General features: G+C 37.7%; 1 protein-coding gene across 1 annotated transcript in view; it reads right to left on the reverse strand.

Moving 5' to 3' along the window:
- The window catches only part of LOC112045434 (disintegrin and metalloproteinase domain-containing protein 12), a 91,649-nt gene that overhangs the window by 10,778 nt on the left and 62,194 nt on the right, over window positions 1–18,677 (reverse strand). The window contains exons 7-16 of the mRNA XM_024081601.2: window positions 17,909–18,078; window positions 17,062–17,364; window positions 15,168–15,345; window positions 13,207–13,347; window positions 11,561–11,679; window positions 10,752–10,924; window positions 9,457–9,554; window positions 5,285–5,399; window positions 4,366–4,461; window positions 3,656–3,785 (exon numbers count right to left, since the gene is read on the reverse strand). Of these exons, the coding sequence (XP_023937369.2) occupies window positions 3,656–3,785; window positions 4,366–4,461; window positions 5,285–5,399; window positions 9,457–9,554; window positions 10,752–10,924; window positions 11,561–11,679; window positions 13,207–13,347; window positions 15,168–15,345; window positions 17,062–17,364; window positions 17,909–18,078 (1,523 nt within the window). The remainder of the gene's footprint in view (window positions 1–3,655; window positions 3,786–4,365; window positions 4,462–5,284; window positions 5,400–9,456; window positions 9,555–10,751; window positions 10,925–11,560; window positions 11,680–13,206; window positions 13,348–15,167; window positions 15,346–17,061; window positions 17,365–17,908; window positions 18,079–18,677) is intronic.

Below are 18,677 nucleotides of genomic sequence, written 5' to 3' on the forward strand. Positions count from 1 at the left end.
GTCTTAACAATATAAACAAAAGTTATAGACTGATATATTATGTACCATTCTCAGAACTTATATTACTTGATAATAAAATAACGTAATTTTTCAAATACAGTCCAATAATTCAAACATTCCAAGTGCCGGATTAGTGAGACTTGGCTAGTTAAAAGAAAATTAGTTAATGAAAAGAAAAGTAGTGAAAAATAAATTTATTATAAAAAAATATTACTTCTAAATAATTAAAATTATAGTATCTACAATCGAGCCACAAAAAATGCAGGTGATATTATGATAATGATAAACAGATCCAACTGAGTTATACCCTAACTCCGTAGACAGAAAAAGAAATAGACAATGGTTTGGTGTGCCATTGACAAAAGTGAAAAGATTTTGACAGTACACCTACGCCATTTTACCACAAATATATATAAAAGTTTGTAATTTTGTTATTTTTTTCAATATAAAGCTTAATTTAAAAATTATTACTGACTAGCGGACGCCCGCGACTTCGTCCGCGTAAATTTCGATGTCAACTTTACTACTACCCCTACCCTACCCTACCCTACCCTACCCCTACCCTACCACTACCCCAACCCTACCCTACCCCTACATCTACCTATACCCCTACCCTACCCTACCCCTACCTTACCTACACCCTACCCCCGTCCTACCCCTACCCTCCCCGTACCTTATCCCTTTCCTACCCCTACCCTACCACTACCCTAAACCCGGCCCTAAACCTATCCTACCCCTACGCTTCCCTACCCGTACCCTACCCTACCCTGTAACTTCTCTATCTTACTCCTACCCTTAGCAAAATCGGTCCAGTCCTTCGAGAGTGGTGGTATGACCAAGAGAAATAGAGACTTCTATGCTAATAATATAAAGAGGTAAATTTCGTGTGGTTGTAGGAGGTAATCTCTGGATCTACTGGACCGATTTGGAAAATTGTTTTACCAATAGAAAGCTACGTTATTTGCGAGTGTTATAGGCTATGTTTGATCCCCATATTCACACGGGAACGGGAACTACGTAGATGAAAGCGCCGGGCGTCATATAGCGGAATTTCTGCGTCTTTTAGAAATTTTGTAATATCTCCGAAACTATTTAAGTAATTAACATACTGTAAAGGACAAATCTAATCTCCATAATATCCTTGTGATTATTAAATAATTAATTTTGATAAGGATTAAAGTTTAGTTGTATAAATAATGACGTAAACCTAAGTATATAAAATTAATAATTTTTAAAACACAAAAGGTACTATATCTGCTAATATATAGAAGATAGATATATGGTGTCGCGGACTTTTTTGTAGAACTTTTAAAGATACATAAAGTCTCTATACATTAATTTCAATTTTACACAATAGTTAAGGCAGCGCATGCGAATAAGTCTGTTTAAGAGGATTTTCAGTCCGACCTGTATGATAAAAACTGTGATAACTCGGCTAATATATATGATACCAATATAAAATATAGCCTATAGCACTCCCCGATAATGTAGCATTCTACTGGTGAAAGAATTTTTAAAATCGGACCAGTAGTTCCGAAGATTACCCCATTTTAAAAATGTGACAAACTTACAAACTTTACCTCTTTATAATATTAGTATAGATTGACAAACAGTCAAACTTATGTAACTGTCACTAAACAAACAAACAAACAAACAAAAGCAATTGCGGTTGAAGAAACGGTACGCGTCTTTTTTTTCTTATTCTTTACAAGTTAGCCCTTGACTACAATCTCACCTGATGGTAAGTGATGATGCAATCAAAGATGGAAGCGGGCTAACTTTTTAGGAGGAGGATGAAAATCCGAACCTGTTTCGGTTTCTACACGATGATGTCGTGTAGAAACAAATACAAATAGTTTAGCATGACATTGAGTATCAGATCTTGTCTCGTTTCTACAAAGTCCACGCATAAGTTTATCTCTATTTTGTGGGAATATGATAGATGCTATCTAATCGTCTATTTACTTCTCTGTCTACGGATTTATCATTTTCTTGACATTACATTATATTTTACAGCATTAAAAAAATTATATGAAAAAGTTGTATGAATTCAAGTTTGAATACCAATAAGTTATTCTACTTCTATTAATGTAATATTATTTGCAAAATAACTATGCAGCCAAAAAATGTAAAATAAATCACCAAAACAATTAACTATCCTAAAAATGCTTACTTGCTATATCGAAAAAATGAGATTCTTATAAAAACATTTTACTACTTAAACTCTTTGGTTTTATTTTTAGAAAAATTAATGAACAGAAATGATTTGTGAAGGTTTTATTGTTTTGGCAGGTTTTCCAATTTCCTTTTGATCAGTGTCATTTTTTTTATATAATTTTATTATCGCAATCGCCAAGTATTATTGTTAATTTAGATATCTTTTTATATCACTTTTAATCTTATATTTATTATTTAATCTTATCTAATTTGTAACTCACAAATGTTTGCATAGATAGAATAAAAATATTTAAAAAAATATTAACTTTTTCACAGACTATAAAAAAGGATAGATTCTTAATTTGACCTGTATACTGTTTTTATATAAACATTTTAGATTTGCACTAAAAAAAATATAATAATTTTAATTACACTTTTAAATTATTGATTTTTCTCAAATCCCTACCATAAAAATTAAAAAAAAAAAGTTTTTTTTTATTATAATTATTAACATCTTCACAAACTATAGAAAGGGGAGGTTCTTAATTCGATTTCGAGAGCTTTTTCACATACAGATTTTAAATTTGCTCCAAAAAATTTCAATCACACTTTAAAATTATTCACTTTCCTTAAATCACTTTGTTTCGGCAAGTCTTTTACATCAATACGCGGTTGCGAAGTTTGACCGAATTTACTTCTTAAGTCGCTTACACTAACTTTAGGAATATCATCCCCTGTTTCTGTATTATTATCTTTTATTATACCATTTGTTGTTGAAATTAGACCTTTGACATTACTTTTATTAGTAACTTTCGACTGAATGACATTTTTATTAGTAACTTTCGATTGATTGCCTGTATTAAAACTGCTAGTGCTTTTATTAGTATTAATTTTTGACTGATTGATACTTTTATTAGTATCTCTAGATTGATTGCCTGTGTTTAGTCTATTCGTGGTTTTGTTAGAATTGACATTTTTGATCAAATGATTTTCACTATTTATTTTACTTGGGTTATTACTAAATTTAGCTTCAACTTTAATGTTTTCGTTCGTTGTTGAAGCCAAACCGGTATTTACTATAACTATGGCTTTAGCTTTATTAACTTCAACTTTATCATTGTTTGGAACGAATTTGTTGCGTAGTTTTTTAACGTTCTCCAATTCGTCGTTATCGGCGACTTTTATGTCTTCTTTGTTAATTTTTCTATGGAATTTCTTGACTTTTTGGTTTTCTTGTTTTGATTTATTTTGGAAAACTTTGATGTAGAACGGTTTATTGTTTTTGTTCAATTCTGTGTTGCTTTTAAGACTTTCATAGTCATGTTCGGATTCAGCAACGGTGTCGTAAATATTTTCAACCTTTTCAACCTCTTTTGGTACATCTTGTTTTTTGCTACGTTTGAAACTTATTAGTTTTTTGAATGAGCTCGAACTGGATATAGATGTTAGGTTGAATTTGAAGTTTCTGTTTCCGCCAGTAAATATTTTCGGTACGTACGTTTTCCTGGGTTTCTTCCACCACAGTAGCACGTTGTGCCTCGAGTAGTACAGTAGGAATAGGACCAGTAGAATCGATGGCAGGATACCGAGGAATATGATGTACATTGCCACCATGAAGTTCCTTTGAACTGTAAATAAAATTATATACTTCAATACATTGCCAATTTAAAGTAATTTTATAATTGTATAATGTTTTGACTAAATTGTGCACATATATATGTTTACTAGCGGACCCGGTCAAGCTCCGCTTTGATTAATGTGGGCTTTCTCTCTACTCCCACCCTACCTCTACCCTACTCTACCCTAGCTTTCTACCTTGCTTCCATCTCCCATTTTAGGGAAGTGGGAGGTTAGATAGAGACCATAAGTAGCCTTTTTACTATCTCCACTTAAAAAAAACTCGTCAATTCGTCGCTTCGTTTTGCCGTGAAAGACGGACAAACAAACAAACAGACAGACAGACACACACAACTTCACATAATAATATTAAATATGGATTACTAGCGACTCTGTTCGCCTAAAATTCCATTTTTCACAAATACCGGAGAATCTATCGATTTTTCGAGATAAAACTAGCCTAAGTGTTAATTTAGTTTGTAATGAATTACACATAGGTTAATTATAATATAAGCTATTAATCAAGTTATCAAATTTACAAATTTGAAATTTAATTTTTATGAAATATGAGGGTAGGATAGCAAAACTTACTGCTAGAGTCAGTGGCTGGACCGGAATCGATGGAACCGCCGGGGCCGGGCAGAGCGCATAGTGGAGGTGCGAACCCGGCGTCGCAGTGGCAGTGACCTTGGGGCAAACATACATTAACCATAATAATAACATGTACTATAATTATACAGGGTGCTCGGGAGTATTTCCTATAACTTCAAGGTGTTGACGAGACCACTACTGAGAACATAATTTTTTTTAAATTAGTTATGCAGTGCCGAACTGCATAACTAATTTTAAAAAAAATTATGTTTCATACAAAGTCATTCAAATAATAACGACTATCCACGTGAAAATAGGCCTTTATCTATCCTTGCATTTTAAAATTGACAATAGTATTTACAATTTTATTGACATTGGGTGCAGGATATGCCAACTGAGGGTAGAGAAAGAGCCGCAGGCGATAACTTGAGCGTTTCTTAGCTAACGAAGATTGTTTGCTCTACTATTTCCCAGTCCTGCATTAGCCTATAAGTTATTTAAACAATTGCTTTCATAACTTTATGAATAAAATTAACTTTATGAGATAAAATATTACTTTAGCTCGAGCTGCAATATTGCCTCGGCTGTAATTTTTAACTTACCGGACTTATATCATAATGTACTATTCTAGCGCTTGCCTTCATAGTAGTAATTCAACCTAAACACTGCACCATAAAGTACACTATTCCATAATTTTGCCAGAATTGCAAAAGCTCTCACCAGTGGAGTTGCAGACATCATGTCCAATCTAAATTCAACCTAAACAATGGACAGTAAGGTTCATAATACTATAATGTAGCCAGAATGTGTCTATTACCCTCGGAGTAGAAGACGCCGTGTCCAATCTAAATTCAACCTAAAAACTGGATCGTTAAGGCTCATAATCTTATAAACAATCCAGAGTCAGTAAAGCCCTTACCCTCGGAATTGCAGACGCCGTGTCCGGAGCAGTCGGACGGACAGACGGACGACTCGCGGCGAGACATCTGCTCGCGCACCGCTAGCACCGACACGCACTTCTGTTTCAAGCACATCTGTAAATAAAAACATATACTTAATCAGCGGCGAAGAGCCCATACAAGCCGATTCCTGCCGGGTTACCGTTTAAAAATTCATACAATATATTCATTATTGTAATGATTAGCATCATCATCACATCAGCCAATGGACGTCCACTGCAGGATATAGGCCTTTTGTAGGGACTTCCAAACATCACGATATTGAGCCACCTGCATCCAGCGAATCCCTGCGACTCGCTTGATGTCGTCAGTCCACCTGGTGGGGGGTCGACCTACACTGCGATTACTAGTGCGGGGTCGCTATTCCAGCATATTGGGACCCCAACGTCCATCGATCTTCGAACTATGTGCCCAGCCCATTGCCACTTCAGCTTCGCAACTCGTTGAGCTATGTCGGTGACTTTGGTTCTTCTGCGGATCTCCTCATTTCTGATTCGATCACGCAGAGATACTCCTAACATATCTCCTCGTTCGTTCCATCGCCCGCTATGTGTAATGAATATAGTGTGTTAATATTAATATAGTATTATGTCGGCCTCCGTGGCGCAGTGGTATGCGCGTGGGTTTACAAGACGGAGGTTCCTGGATTCGATCTGCTGCTGGGCTGATTGAGTTTTTTTTAATTGGTCCAGGTCTGGCTGGTGGGAGGCTTCGGCCGTGGGTAGTTACCACCCTACTGGCAAAGACGTGCCGCTAAGCGGTTTAGCGTTCCGGTACAATGTCGTGTACCCGCTTCCATCTTAGATTGCATCATCCCTTACCATCATGTGAGACTGTAGTCAAGGACTAACTTGTTAAGAGAAAAAAACAAAAAAAAAACTATTTCCCATTCCTAGGTTTGGGATATCCCCCTTAAAACTTCAGGGTTGTAGGACTCAAGGGGGAATACCCCAAAATATAAAGACATTCCACAATAATTTAGAACTCTTCTATAATCCCTCAGGATTTCCCATAACGTTAACATAAATGAAAAGCGCCGCCAAGTTCCAACTTAGTGTAAATCGGTAGAAAAATCGGGAGAATTTCTGAATTTCCATGTTTGCTCAAAAATCGTTGCATTTCGGTAGAACACAGCCCATTCCGGTAGAAAATACCGAAAAACCGAAAAATCGGTAGCTCTAGTAGCTTCGAGATCGAGACCACTGGTCAGTTGGTCACTTGGTCACTACTCAGACCATAGATTAATATACTAATACTCTCAGACTCCCCTTTACCTCATGGCCAGTGCTGCCAACCTCAAAAAGCTAAAAAACACTAATGCACCAATAAAAAAATAGTAGGTAAAGTATAAAAAGGAAGATTCCATAATTTTGCTCATTTATTTCAAACAATAAACAATTTTCTTGGTTGCAGAACTCACATACGTTAATATATGTATTAGAGGTGAGGCGTATATACTGGAGCAGGTCTTAACACTAGGTTTGTTGGAAGACGTATGGCGTACGAGTACGGAGCAGGGACTTATACACGTATTAAGCGTATTTAGAAGTACCGAGTACCGAGGAGCGCAAGACGTCAACAGAGTGCGAGTCCAATACTCGCAAATACTCTAACGGTCCAACCAATACGGGACGTGTTCAGAGACGCGTTCGATTAGTAATGTGTGAGTGAGAGACTTCTATCAATGCCGAAAGAAAATAGACTTTGTTGTCTAGACATAAGACCGGTTTTTCAACGCAATAAACACTTCATACTCCATATTCATACAGACAAAACATCGCGAGACGCGTTCCCGGACGCGTTCGTTTAAGAATGTGTGAGTGACGTCCCATTGCCGATGAAAAATTGTCTTTACTTTATCAAACATAAGACCGATTTTTTAACGCAGTATACACTTAATACTCCAATATTTGGAGTCCCTGATTTTAATCCTTATTTTAAAAACATAATGTTTATTTGTTTTAGTATGATTATTTATCCGCTAAAGTAACAAGTTAATGTAACCCGACAGTATCATGAGGTAATATTAAAAGAAATAACTAAATAATAAAATAAAATTGAAATTTTGAAATTAATGACTGAAATATTTTTGTTTGCAAATTTTTTTCTTTTTTTTCTGGATTACAAAAACCAAAAATAGTTGAAGAAACCAATTGAAAAAAACAAAATAAAAAGACAAAAATGATTTTCTGTTACCCGGGATCGAACTCAGGATTAAATTTTTTTGTACCTTGCGTACATACCACTAGTCCAAATGACTACGTAGAACTCGTTTGAAATTAATGTACGCTTACTATCAGATAATATGACGTAAAATCGCTGGCCACTGAGTATTTAGGAGTACGTATCTATTCTATAGGTCCTAATGGCTCGTACTTCTAAATACTCGTGGAGCTAGTCTTTGGAGCGCGTCTCTCGGCGTACTCGTACTCGTAACACTCAGTACGCGTTTTAGCGAGTACGACTCACCTCTAATACTAATACCCTCAGACTCACATTTACCTCATGGCTCATCTACTATGGACGAATTTTATAAATTTACGACCATTCATTTCCTTCTTACGAAGTACAACGAATGATATCCAAAAATAGAAAGAATTTTTAAAATCGATTAACGTGTACTTCTTGAGACGAGTCTATGAGGTTTCGGGGAAACAAAACGGTACTGCGATGTAAGTTACTAGTAGCGCCATCTATCAACGCCAAGGCAAACTGGTAATTTTGAACTGACACCACAGAATACATTGTACAAACCGAATCATAGAACGCAGGTTCTGTACCAATAATAAAACTTCAGTAATTCTTCACAGACTATACATAAAAATAAATTAATCAATCAAATAAAAAAACCCGGGTGCATAAAATAAACAAAAACTGAAAAAAAAAACAAGCTCAGTCCAGAAGTGTAGAAAGCAGTTAGAAAACAGTTGGGACCTATTATATTGAATAGAATGATTTTCGTCTACATTTTTTAACTCTTCTTAAAGTCGGGTAAAAATAGCAATGTACTATTAATAGTGGATTTTTTTTTACTTGGACACTCAAGTAGCACATAAGCGATGAAATCTATACTAATATCATAAAGCTGAGGAGTTTGTTTGTTTGTTTGTATGTTTGAACGCGCTAATCTCAGGAACTACTGGTCCAAATTGAAAAATTGTTTCAGTGTTATATAGCCCATTTATTGAGGAAGGCTATAGGCTATATATTATCGTATTCCTACGGGAACGGGAACCACGCGGGTGACACTAGCGGAGTCAGCTAGTAGGTTATAAACTAGCTTGACTGCAGTCTACAGAATAAGACGAGTCTTTAGACTGTATTAAAGAAAGATAATATCTTTTTTTTAATTGTTTACAAATTAGCCCTTGACTACAATCTCACCTGATGGTAAGTGATGATGTAGTCTTAGATAGAAGCGGGCTAACTTGTAAGGAGGAGGATGAAAATCCACACCCCTTTCGGTTTCTACACGGCATCATACCGGAACGCTAAACCGCTTGGCGGTACGTCTTTGCCGGTAGGGTGGTAACTAGCCACGGCCGAAGCCTCCCACCAATCAAAATCTACTATCTACTATCACTATAAAACTATCAGTTGACTAATGACTATCATCATTTGGTAATGGCGGTCTTATTGTCATTTGTGTAAGGAGCTGTCAATTGTCGTCCACCACGTGCGGCAAGCATATTTATCACATAAATTCCTGGGCTTTGTTTCATCACATTGATAATAAAGTAGCAGACGCCCGCGACTTGTTCGCAACAAATTCTGTTTTTTACCAAATCCCACGAGAACCATGGATTTTTCGGGATAAAAAGTAGCCTATGTACTTAAAAAATAAAGATCTTTCTTTCTTTTCTATGTTCTGATCCAACGTTCTCCAATCTATCCAGTATCTTTGTATGAAACTTTCATCCAAATTGGTTCAGTTGCTCAGCAGTGAAAAGGTGACAGACAGATAGACTTAGTTCCGCATTTCTAATACATACTAGATCGAATCACGAATGAGGAAATCCGCAGAAGAACCAAAGTCACTGACATAGCTCAGCGAGTCGTATAGCTGAAGTGGCAATGGGCGGGGCACTCGAAGAGCCAGGATATAAACTAAAAACAACAGTAAAGTAATTGCCTTGTTCTCTCCACACTTAGCACCGTCGGGCACCAACCCGGGGTCGACGTCTTGTGTTCCCATGTCGAGCATCGCCGTGCGGCACACTATTATAGTGCCTGCGAACAAAACAATTACATTTAATAACGTTTATTCAACCAATTTTGAAAATTGTTTTTTCGTTTGAAAATACCCTTCCAGATTGGTCTCATTTAGTTTTCACGAAAATCGGTTCAGTAATTTTGTGTTAAAACCAAAATAACTGAAATAATAACAAAACTACCCATTCCCATGTTGTGGCTTTTACGGTCACTATGCTAGGACACACTAAAAACAGAAAAATAAAATCTTTTTAACAAAAAAAATTTAACCGACGTCGAAGATGCATTACTTTAAAAAGCGAAAATTAGCATCGTACCTATGTCCTTTCTATTGATTAGTTTAAAGGTGATTCCAAAAATATTAAATTTAAGAGCCTCTTTTCCTCTTTACGTTGGAGGAAGTATTTTTTACCTTCATCTCCTTCATTGTCACATACTTGACAGAGTGTGTATGTAATATGGGAGTGGCAAGCTTCAAATTCAGTTGCCTTTTAAGTAATTTATTTCCTAATAAAAATAAATCAGATTGCAGGTAACTCAATATCATAAGGAAAAACACGTTGGATTGTACGTTAACTGGTCACAAGAAAATGAACAAAAAAACAACTGAAGTAAAACTTTTTTCAAAAATAAAATTACAAAGCGCCATCTATAAGCCTCAGGGATAACTGCACCGCAACATGTTCTTGATGTGTACAAAAAGAATAAAGGTGTGTTTCTAGTTCTTAAAAGAACGCCATCTACTGGTAGTTTAAAATAACAAACACTGCCTAACTTTATCTGTAGATGGCAGTTCGCATCTTGAAAGCGTCGCTCGAAACGCATTCACCAACTTACTCCTCAACTCAAGCGTATGTAAAGAAGTTTTAATTCAAAACATTTCTGTTAAATTTAAAATTTTATCAATAGGTATAAGATGCGCAACATAATTGTATATGGCATGCTGTCTTTTTCATCTCATCACACCGCTTACTCGGACGAGGATTGTCACAAAGAGCTGTACTACACTACAACTGAGGGCCTAGTGGCAGTTTAATACTGTTACTATCGCGTTAACAAAAACGCAAATTTCTAAGGCATTGAAACAGCGCCATCTAGTGGCATTACTGCAAAACAGTTGCAATTGCATATAAATTCGTTTACGTCAACGCGATAGTAACAGTATGAAAATTTTGAAAAATCCCACTAGACACGCTGAGCTGTACAACAACTCACCGTTGTTGTTGATGAAGGCGGCGCACAGCGTGGCCACGGTCTCCATGCCGTACTCGAGGCGCTCGTTGAGGTGTCGACACTGCAGCAGGCCACACAGCGCATCTTCGGATGCACAACGATAGTATTGGGCTGGGTCCCGCTCGGTAGCGCGTCTGTATCCGCAGTTGCCTTTTCTACAAACAAAAGATTTCATTAGAATGATGTTTTTTACGTGGTGAAGTCTTATAAATCGATGAAGGCCGGCTGCACACACGAAAAAGCATAACTCGGTCTCCGAGCCGAGCGTGCAATCGAGTGCGCGGATAGAGAGACACGATCGGCCTATGCGTTTTGCAATTTTTCATCAATGTTTTCTTATTACTTTATCACGTAAAATTATCGTTCGTCCGTAAGCGGACTTGATAGACAATAATATTTTTAATAGTTATATTTATATTTATTTTATGGACCAAGAATAGTTTTTCATTTATTAAAAAATACCAAACTTATTGTTTAACAAAGATAACATGATTTTTGGGATCGCCGTATCTCCTGTTGATACACATAATGATTAGCTTTGAAAATAATATGACCTTTATTATACAATTTTTGGATTAAGAAAAAATACATTTCCTAAAAAGTAAGGACTGTTATTGAAAATATATTCTGTTAGCGATACAGAAGCACCAACAAAAAATTACGCACTACAAAAAGCATCTTCCTGTATAAAAAAACAATGTGTTTACCACACTCACTTATCTCCTTATAGAAAAAAAACGCACTAAAAAAATGTATCACCCTGTATAAAAAAAAGTGTTTACCACACTCACTTGTCTCCTTTAATATTGGAGTTGTTGTAGCACTGCACGTCGGAGCTGGAGCCCGTGGAGCCCCACAGCAGGCGGCACTGGTCCGTGTGGGTACGACAGGAGCCTTGCACGCAGTAGGCCTGGGAACAGAGAGTTCAATGGAGATTCTTATCGTAAATGTATTTTATTGATTCATTTTATTCATTCAGTCACTTAATTCGAAATTATAAACGCGACCAACACGTTAAACAGATGACATAGTGGGAAATATTTTGTTTGTTGATATCCGGTTCAAAGCAAATAAATCTCTCAAACGTGCGTTGTTGCTTGTAAGCTAAAGGAAACTACTTGGTACATTTATATCTTCGAATGAAGCGACTCATATAATCACTTACAGGTTAAGTTCGTTTAATCACTAATTATTATAGCTGTATATCACTAATAAATAACAAAGTCGTTTTCTCTGGTCCTATATCCCTAAGTCCCTATGTATGCTTAAATCTTTAAAACTACGCAACAGATTTTGATGCGGTTTTTTAATAGATAGAGTGATTGAAGAAGGTTTATAAGTATAACTAGAGACCCGCCCACGTATTTAGTATCACCATCGCACGGATGCAATACTTATACTAAATACACTAAAGAAAACCTGTGAACGTTGTATATAAAAACATAGCGGCCCACTCCGGCATTTAGGCTGGGGCTACTGAAGCGATTTGGCTGAAATTTGGAATAGAGATAGATTTCACGCTGGATTGACACATAGGCTACTTTCATTCCGGAAAAATCCATGGTTCCCGTGGGATTTGTAAAAAACTGAATACTATATGAAACTTTTCACCACAGGTCTCCGGGTGTCTGATGTCAGGGCAGGGTGATCAACGCCTACAATACAGACATGACCCCTGGATTCATGTCCGGTTCGTCGGATGCTGTCTGCAGCGTCACGATCAAGTCCAAGTAACTGACAGAAAAGGAACAAAACCGGCAAGTCATCTAGTCGAGCTTGCCGGAAGGTTTTTGAAGAGCTTCCATCAGTCAGCAGGCAGGAAATTGACAAAGATTGAAGAGTGAAGATATAACAAACCCTTAGACCATTTAAATAACAGGAACTGCCTCGCTAACCGTTACCCCTCTGGCAAATATCAAAAATCTATGATCTAACGCGTTTATAAAAACTGTTGCAACAGAATCGTTGTTTCATTGTTGCAATCGTTTTCGTCGTGTAAAGAGCTACCTAAAAATGCCGGTTTGTGTAGTTAAATGGCATAAAAAACGGCCAAATACTTGTAGTTTAGTAAAAGATGGAGTAACGTTTCATTTGAAAGTATTTAAACCTTAATTTTATCAAATTTGTAATAAAAACAATTTATAAAAAGAATCGATTCTTTTTACGAAACAACCAAACATCGATCAGTAATCGAATATTCTATGTATTTAATCTGTGTATAAGCAATGTGTTTGTTAGTCTGTGTATAAAATTACGCGTGTGTGTATTGCGAGTCAAATTTATAGATGTGTGTAGCGTATGGACGTAGAATATTTTTAGTGGTGTTAAATATTTTCGATGCGCGAGTTTACCTCGACTCCTCAAAAAACGACAGACAATTTTGTTCGTGAATTTGAGTGCGATGCATGTCCATTTTCTAATTCCTCTATGAACAAACCTGATCGTTCGAGCACGGCGTGGCGTCCATCTTGTGCACGTCCTTGGGACAGAACTCCGAGACGCCGGTGCAGTACTCGGGCAGGTCGCACTCGCGCTCCGCCGACCGACACACCGTGCCCGCAGACGACGGCCGACACGTCTGGAATAACAACCAAAACTGTATAAATCCTACTAATCTATACTATAATATTATAAAGAGGAAAACTTTGTTTGTATGTTTGTTTGTAATGAATAGGCTCAATAACTACTGGACCGATTTTAAAAATTCTTTCACCATTCGAAAGCTACATTATCCACAAGTAACATAGGCTAAATTTTATTTAGGAAAAAATAGGGTTCCTCAGGATATTTGGGTTTTTTGGACACAAGGTGTAATAAATCAACTAGAAAGGAACTTATTTTGCATACGCTGCCTAAACTATAAGCTATCAAAGACACACTATACCTACCTATCTATGTCGAGTGAGGCACAACCATCATTTTTTTATTTAAAAATTTTGACTTTTTTTTTGGACTATATTTAAACATATAAAAAATTGGGGTAGGGGTGGGGTAGGCGTGGTGTAGGGGTAGGGTATGGGTAAGGTAGGGTTAGGTTAGGTAGGAATAGGGTAGGGGTAGGGTAGAGGTAGTTGAAAGTTTACATCGAGTTTCACGCGGACGAAGTCGCGGGCGTCCGCTAGTATTATATATGTTTGGATGTTTGGATGTTTGTTACTCTATAACACCGCTACTACTGAAGCGATTTGGCTTAAATTTGGAATGGAAATGGATTTTACTCTGGATTAACACATAGGCTACTTTTTATCCCGATAAAACCCATGATTGCCCGAGATTTGCGAAAACTGATGATTTTGATGGTATGAAAGTTTGTTACTCTTTCACGCCTCGACTACTTAACCGAATTAGCTGAAATTTGGTATTGAGATATATTATAGCATGGATTAACACATTGGCTACTTTTAAACCCGGAAAAATTCATGGTTCCCGAGGGATTTGTGAAAAACTAAATTCCACGCGGATGAAGTCGCGGGCGTCCGCTATAAACATATAAAATAAAAATTTTCTTAGTAAGTTGGGGAATGCGATACGAACAGTGTTATCGGGTGAGGCGTTTAAGATGCGTGTTGCCATCTACAGGCATGGTGAAACAGTGTTTGTTATTTGAAACTACCAGTAGATGGCGTTCTCGAATAACTTTAAAACCTATTGCGATGCAGTTATGCCTGAGGCTCATAGATGGCGCTTTATTTTTTATTTTTGAATAAAGTTTTACTTTGTTTGTGTGGTCTAACGCACTTTTTTTTAATATAAAACATTGCTGTCAGTCTGTCTAGACAATTTTATTCCAAAGATGTAAAATATTAGTACATTATTTTCAAACATAGCAGTAATATTGTGATTGGAACCATCCCATTAAGTTTGCAGTATTACTACTGTAACTTGTTACGGGCGGCCCCGCTCTTCCATATATAGTAGACTAATAATGTATAATGTACTAATATGTTACATCTTTGGAATAAAAAATTGTCTAGATTGCTGTCAGTCTACAACGCGTCACGCACCAGCGGCCAGTAGATGGCGTTCTCAAAGAACTTTGAAACCTATTACATTGCAGTTATGCCTGAGGCTCATAGATGGCGCTTTATTTTTTATTTTTGAATAAAGTTTTACTTTGTTTGTGTGGTCTAACGCACTCGTTTTTTTTTATTTACACTAATATTATAAAGGCGAAAGTTTGTGTGTAAGTGTGTAAGTGTGTTTGTTCCTCTTTTACGCTGCGGCTTCTGGAACAATTGGGCTGAAATTTGGAATGGAAACAGATTTTACTCTGGATTAACACATAGGCTACTTTTCATCCATCCTAAAAATCCATGGTTCCCGCGGGATTTGTGAAAATCTGAATTCCACGCGGACGAAGTCGCGGGCTTTGCTGTCGGTCTACAACGCGTCACGCACCAGCGGGTCGCAGCACTCGCCCGACGCGCACGTCGCGTTGTGGCGCAGCACGCACGCGCGCGGGTGGCAGCACGCGGCGCACGCGGCGTCGGCGCGCAGCCCGCAGTCGCACTGCTCGCCCGGCTCCACGAACCCGTTGCCGCACGTCGGCGAGTCGAACAGGCGCTTCGGCTTGTTGCTGTCAAAAAAAAAATATAAAAATACAAATATAAGTCAGCGATATGCTAGAAGTAATAATAACTCCGTGATTTACAGTACCCCAAGCTGAGGTCAGAATCTCATAGGAAAGGTCTTATATCTATTAATATAATATTCAATAGCTTGGCGAGGGGTGGGAAATGGTGGAACGACTCTATAAGAGCTCCCGCTCACTGACAATTTTTAGTTGGCCGATAGTTGGACGACTTTTAAATTGTGCGTGATTGTGCGTGATTTAGTTGGACAGATGCCCATCTGAGTCGGCTGATTATAGAGCCAGATGTGGCTCTATAATCAGCCGACTAAGTCGGCCAACTAAAAGTTGTAAGTGAACGGGAGCTCTTATAGAGTCGTTTCACCATTCCCCATCCCTCGTCAAGCTATTGAATATTATATCTATACAAAGCCATACCCGATGTGCACTGTCGACATGACTCGACTGACGGACAATAATGGATACTTGACCACTTTCGTTCTAATAGGGCCAATTATAACTTGAGGACAATCTATTTGCACAAACGACGAAATTTGAGACGACACCGGGTCCAGCATGTGGAGAGAAAAACTCCGAGCAGAGCCCCGGACTTGCGACCAATGGGTGTAGGGTTAAGGACACCCTTGACAGTTAGCTAACACTCCCCTTCTATGCTCGTGTTCTCCCTGCCTAATCAAATTTGGTAAGAGCAACTTTGGATACCCATTCTAAAATAGAACTTGCTACTGTTCTAATGAAGCCAAGGTCTTTAAGTAAGTTATAGAGAGATTTTGCTGGTAATCCTAAAATAAAATGAGACGAATATCTTAGCATTCCATGGATTCACCATGCAGGTGCCGGGTCCGTCGCGTGGTAGAGAGAAAAACACCAAGCAAAGTCCAGGACTTGTGACTACTGGATGTAGGGTTAAGGAATTCCTTGACGATCGATCAACACTCCCCTTCTCTGCTCGTGTTGTTCTCCCTACCTATCCAAATTTGGTAAGATCCTATTAGAGCAGCTTTGGATACTCGTTCTAATATAGAACTAGCTGCACTTCTAGAGAGGCCAGGGTCTTTAAGCAAGTTATGGAGATATTTTGCTGGTAATCCTCTCGGACCTACTTCTACGGCATTCATCAACTACATAGCCATTTTTAGTTAGTTAATTTGTCAGGTCATAATATATATTCACTTTTATACTGTGGTCCTTCGGAATGTTAGTCTCCCACAGCACAGTAAGCTCTACAAGTACTATTCGCTTAGTTTGTTTGGACAAAAGGAAAATGTCTGGTCTAGATCTCGAAATAGCGACATCCGCTGGGATTTTATAATGTTTCCCATACGTATCAATTAATAAAGTCCAATCCGATGCAGAACCGAGGATTAAGTAAGGCTTACTAGATGATTTTGTTATTGAACCTGCTTTGACGAAGTTAATTTGTCTTCTTTTTGTAGTCAATCCTTTTTGAGCTCTAGCTACTGAAAGGCTTATAGCTTCACGAATAATTTGGAGTACTCTATCATGACGACGTGAGTAAAGACCCCTATCCAGGAGCACCTTGCATCCAACCAACAAGAACCTTGCTGTTCCTATTGCCTCACCACACGTATAGCAAGATTTTTCAGTGGCTTTCCCCCATCGTACTAAGTTGCTCTGATCTGGAAGAATCATTTGAAAGGCATTAAGATAGAATTTAAAAAAAAAATACAACAGTATTACCGTAAACAATAATCCATTCCTCGCTCAAATGAAAGCGCGAGCGACCTCAAACTGCAGTCCGACCACTGAGTCGGCGTAACCGATGTACTGGATGGACTCATGATGCACTTCTCATCCTGACATTTGCAGTCCGTCTCCGTGTCGTGCTCCATGCCAAAGTTGTGGCCCATCTCGTGGGCGATTGTGGTCGCCACAAGGCCGATGACCTCGGAGTGGTTGGCCGCCACACCTCCGGAATACTGGTACGTGCAGATCGGGCCTTTTAATGCCTTGCCCACGACGCCATCTTTGAATTTCTTCCGTCTGTAATGTATGACGATATGTATGGTAGTATATTGGTAGTTAATTTTGGAAACAATCAATTATTATTATTATATTAAAATAGTATGTGTGATGCCAAGTAATCCATGTTGAGATAAGAAAGATATACTCTAGATCTTATTAAAAAAGATTGAAACCACAGGTAGACTGTGGTTTCAATCTTTTGGTGGTACTTATAATGCTGCTTTGAAATTCAGGAATCCCGCGGAAACCATGAAATTGCGGGACAAAAAGTATCCTATACATTAAACCAGGATATAATTTATCTGATGGATAGTTTAGTGGATTTTTATTATTACTTGTTATCTACTCCTAACAAGTTAGCCCGCTTCTATTTTAGATTGCATCATCACTTACCATCAGGTGAATTGTAGTCAAGGGCTTGTAAGGAATTTAAAACAAAAATACCACTTGTAGGACTAGGACTATGATATCATAGTCCTAGTAAAGACTAGGATAGGACACTAAAATAGGACTAAGATAGGATACTATAACTTTTAGAACTAATTTACTCATATATACGCACGTAAGCAAATGCGCGTTGTCGTTGGGTATTTCGTTGAGCAGAGTTTCTCTCCGGTAGGTGAGGAAGTGAGTCAGCGTGGCGTCACCATCGTCCTCTAGACGGATCCGGTCTTGCTCCGTCCAGACCACCACCCCTACTAGCGCTATGAAGATGTTCAAAGGTGCGTATACCTGGAAATTATAATTAACCATCAATTTATTTCAGAAATACAACAAAGTACCGAATTTAATTCATAAATCAAATATGATAATTTAAAACACAGCAAGAATATACGATTACTATTGTCCCTCCATGCCAGGCATGAGTTTGTTCATGATGTCTGTTCTTCTTTCACACCGAAAATACTAAACCCATTAAACTGAAATTTGGAATAGAGATAGATTATACCCCGGATTAATACTTAAGCTAATTTTTCTTTTTTTTAGTAATAAAAGAAAAAGAGCTTAAGGTATTTTATAAAACGACGGTGAATTAAAAATTTTCAAATGTGAAGACCAAGGTGAACATTCCTGGATGAAATCCAGGGCATTTTTATCCAGGTCAGGCCAAGTGTACCCTACATCGAGGAAATTTGAAGGATCGTTGAGAATGGAAGATATTAAAGTGAAAGAGGCGTGATGATATGTACATATGAATGTATAAGGACCGCGTTCAATGTCACAAGTGTCAGCAATTTTGTCACAGTTCCTACAACTGCCATTTTTACCTATTATGTTACGGTTTTATAGAGTATAAACGATTATTATAAAAGTATTTATTAGGTCAACAG

Source organism: Bicyclus anynana, chromosome 24 (assembly GCF_947172395.1).
Source record: "Bicyclus anynana chromosome 24, ilBicAnyn1.1, whole genome shotgun sequence".
Taxonomy (NCBI): Eukaryota; Metazoa; Arthropoda; class Insecta; order Lepidoptera; family Nymphalidae; genus Bicyclus; species Bicyclus anynana.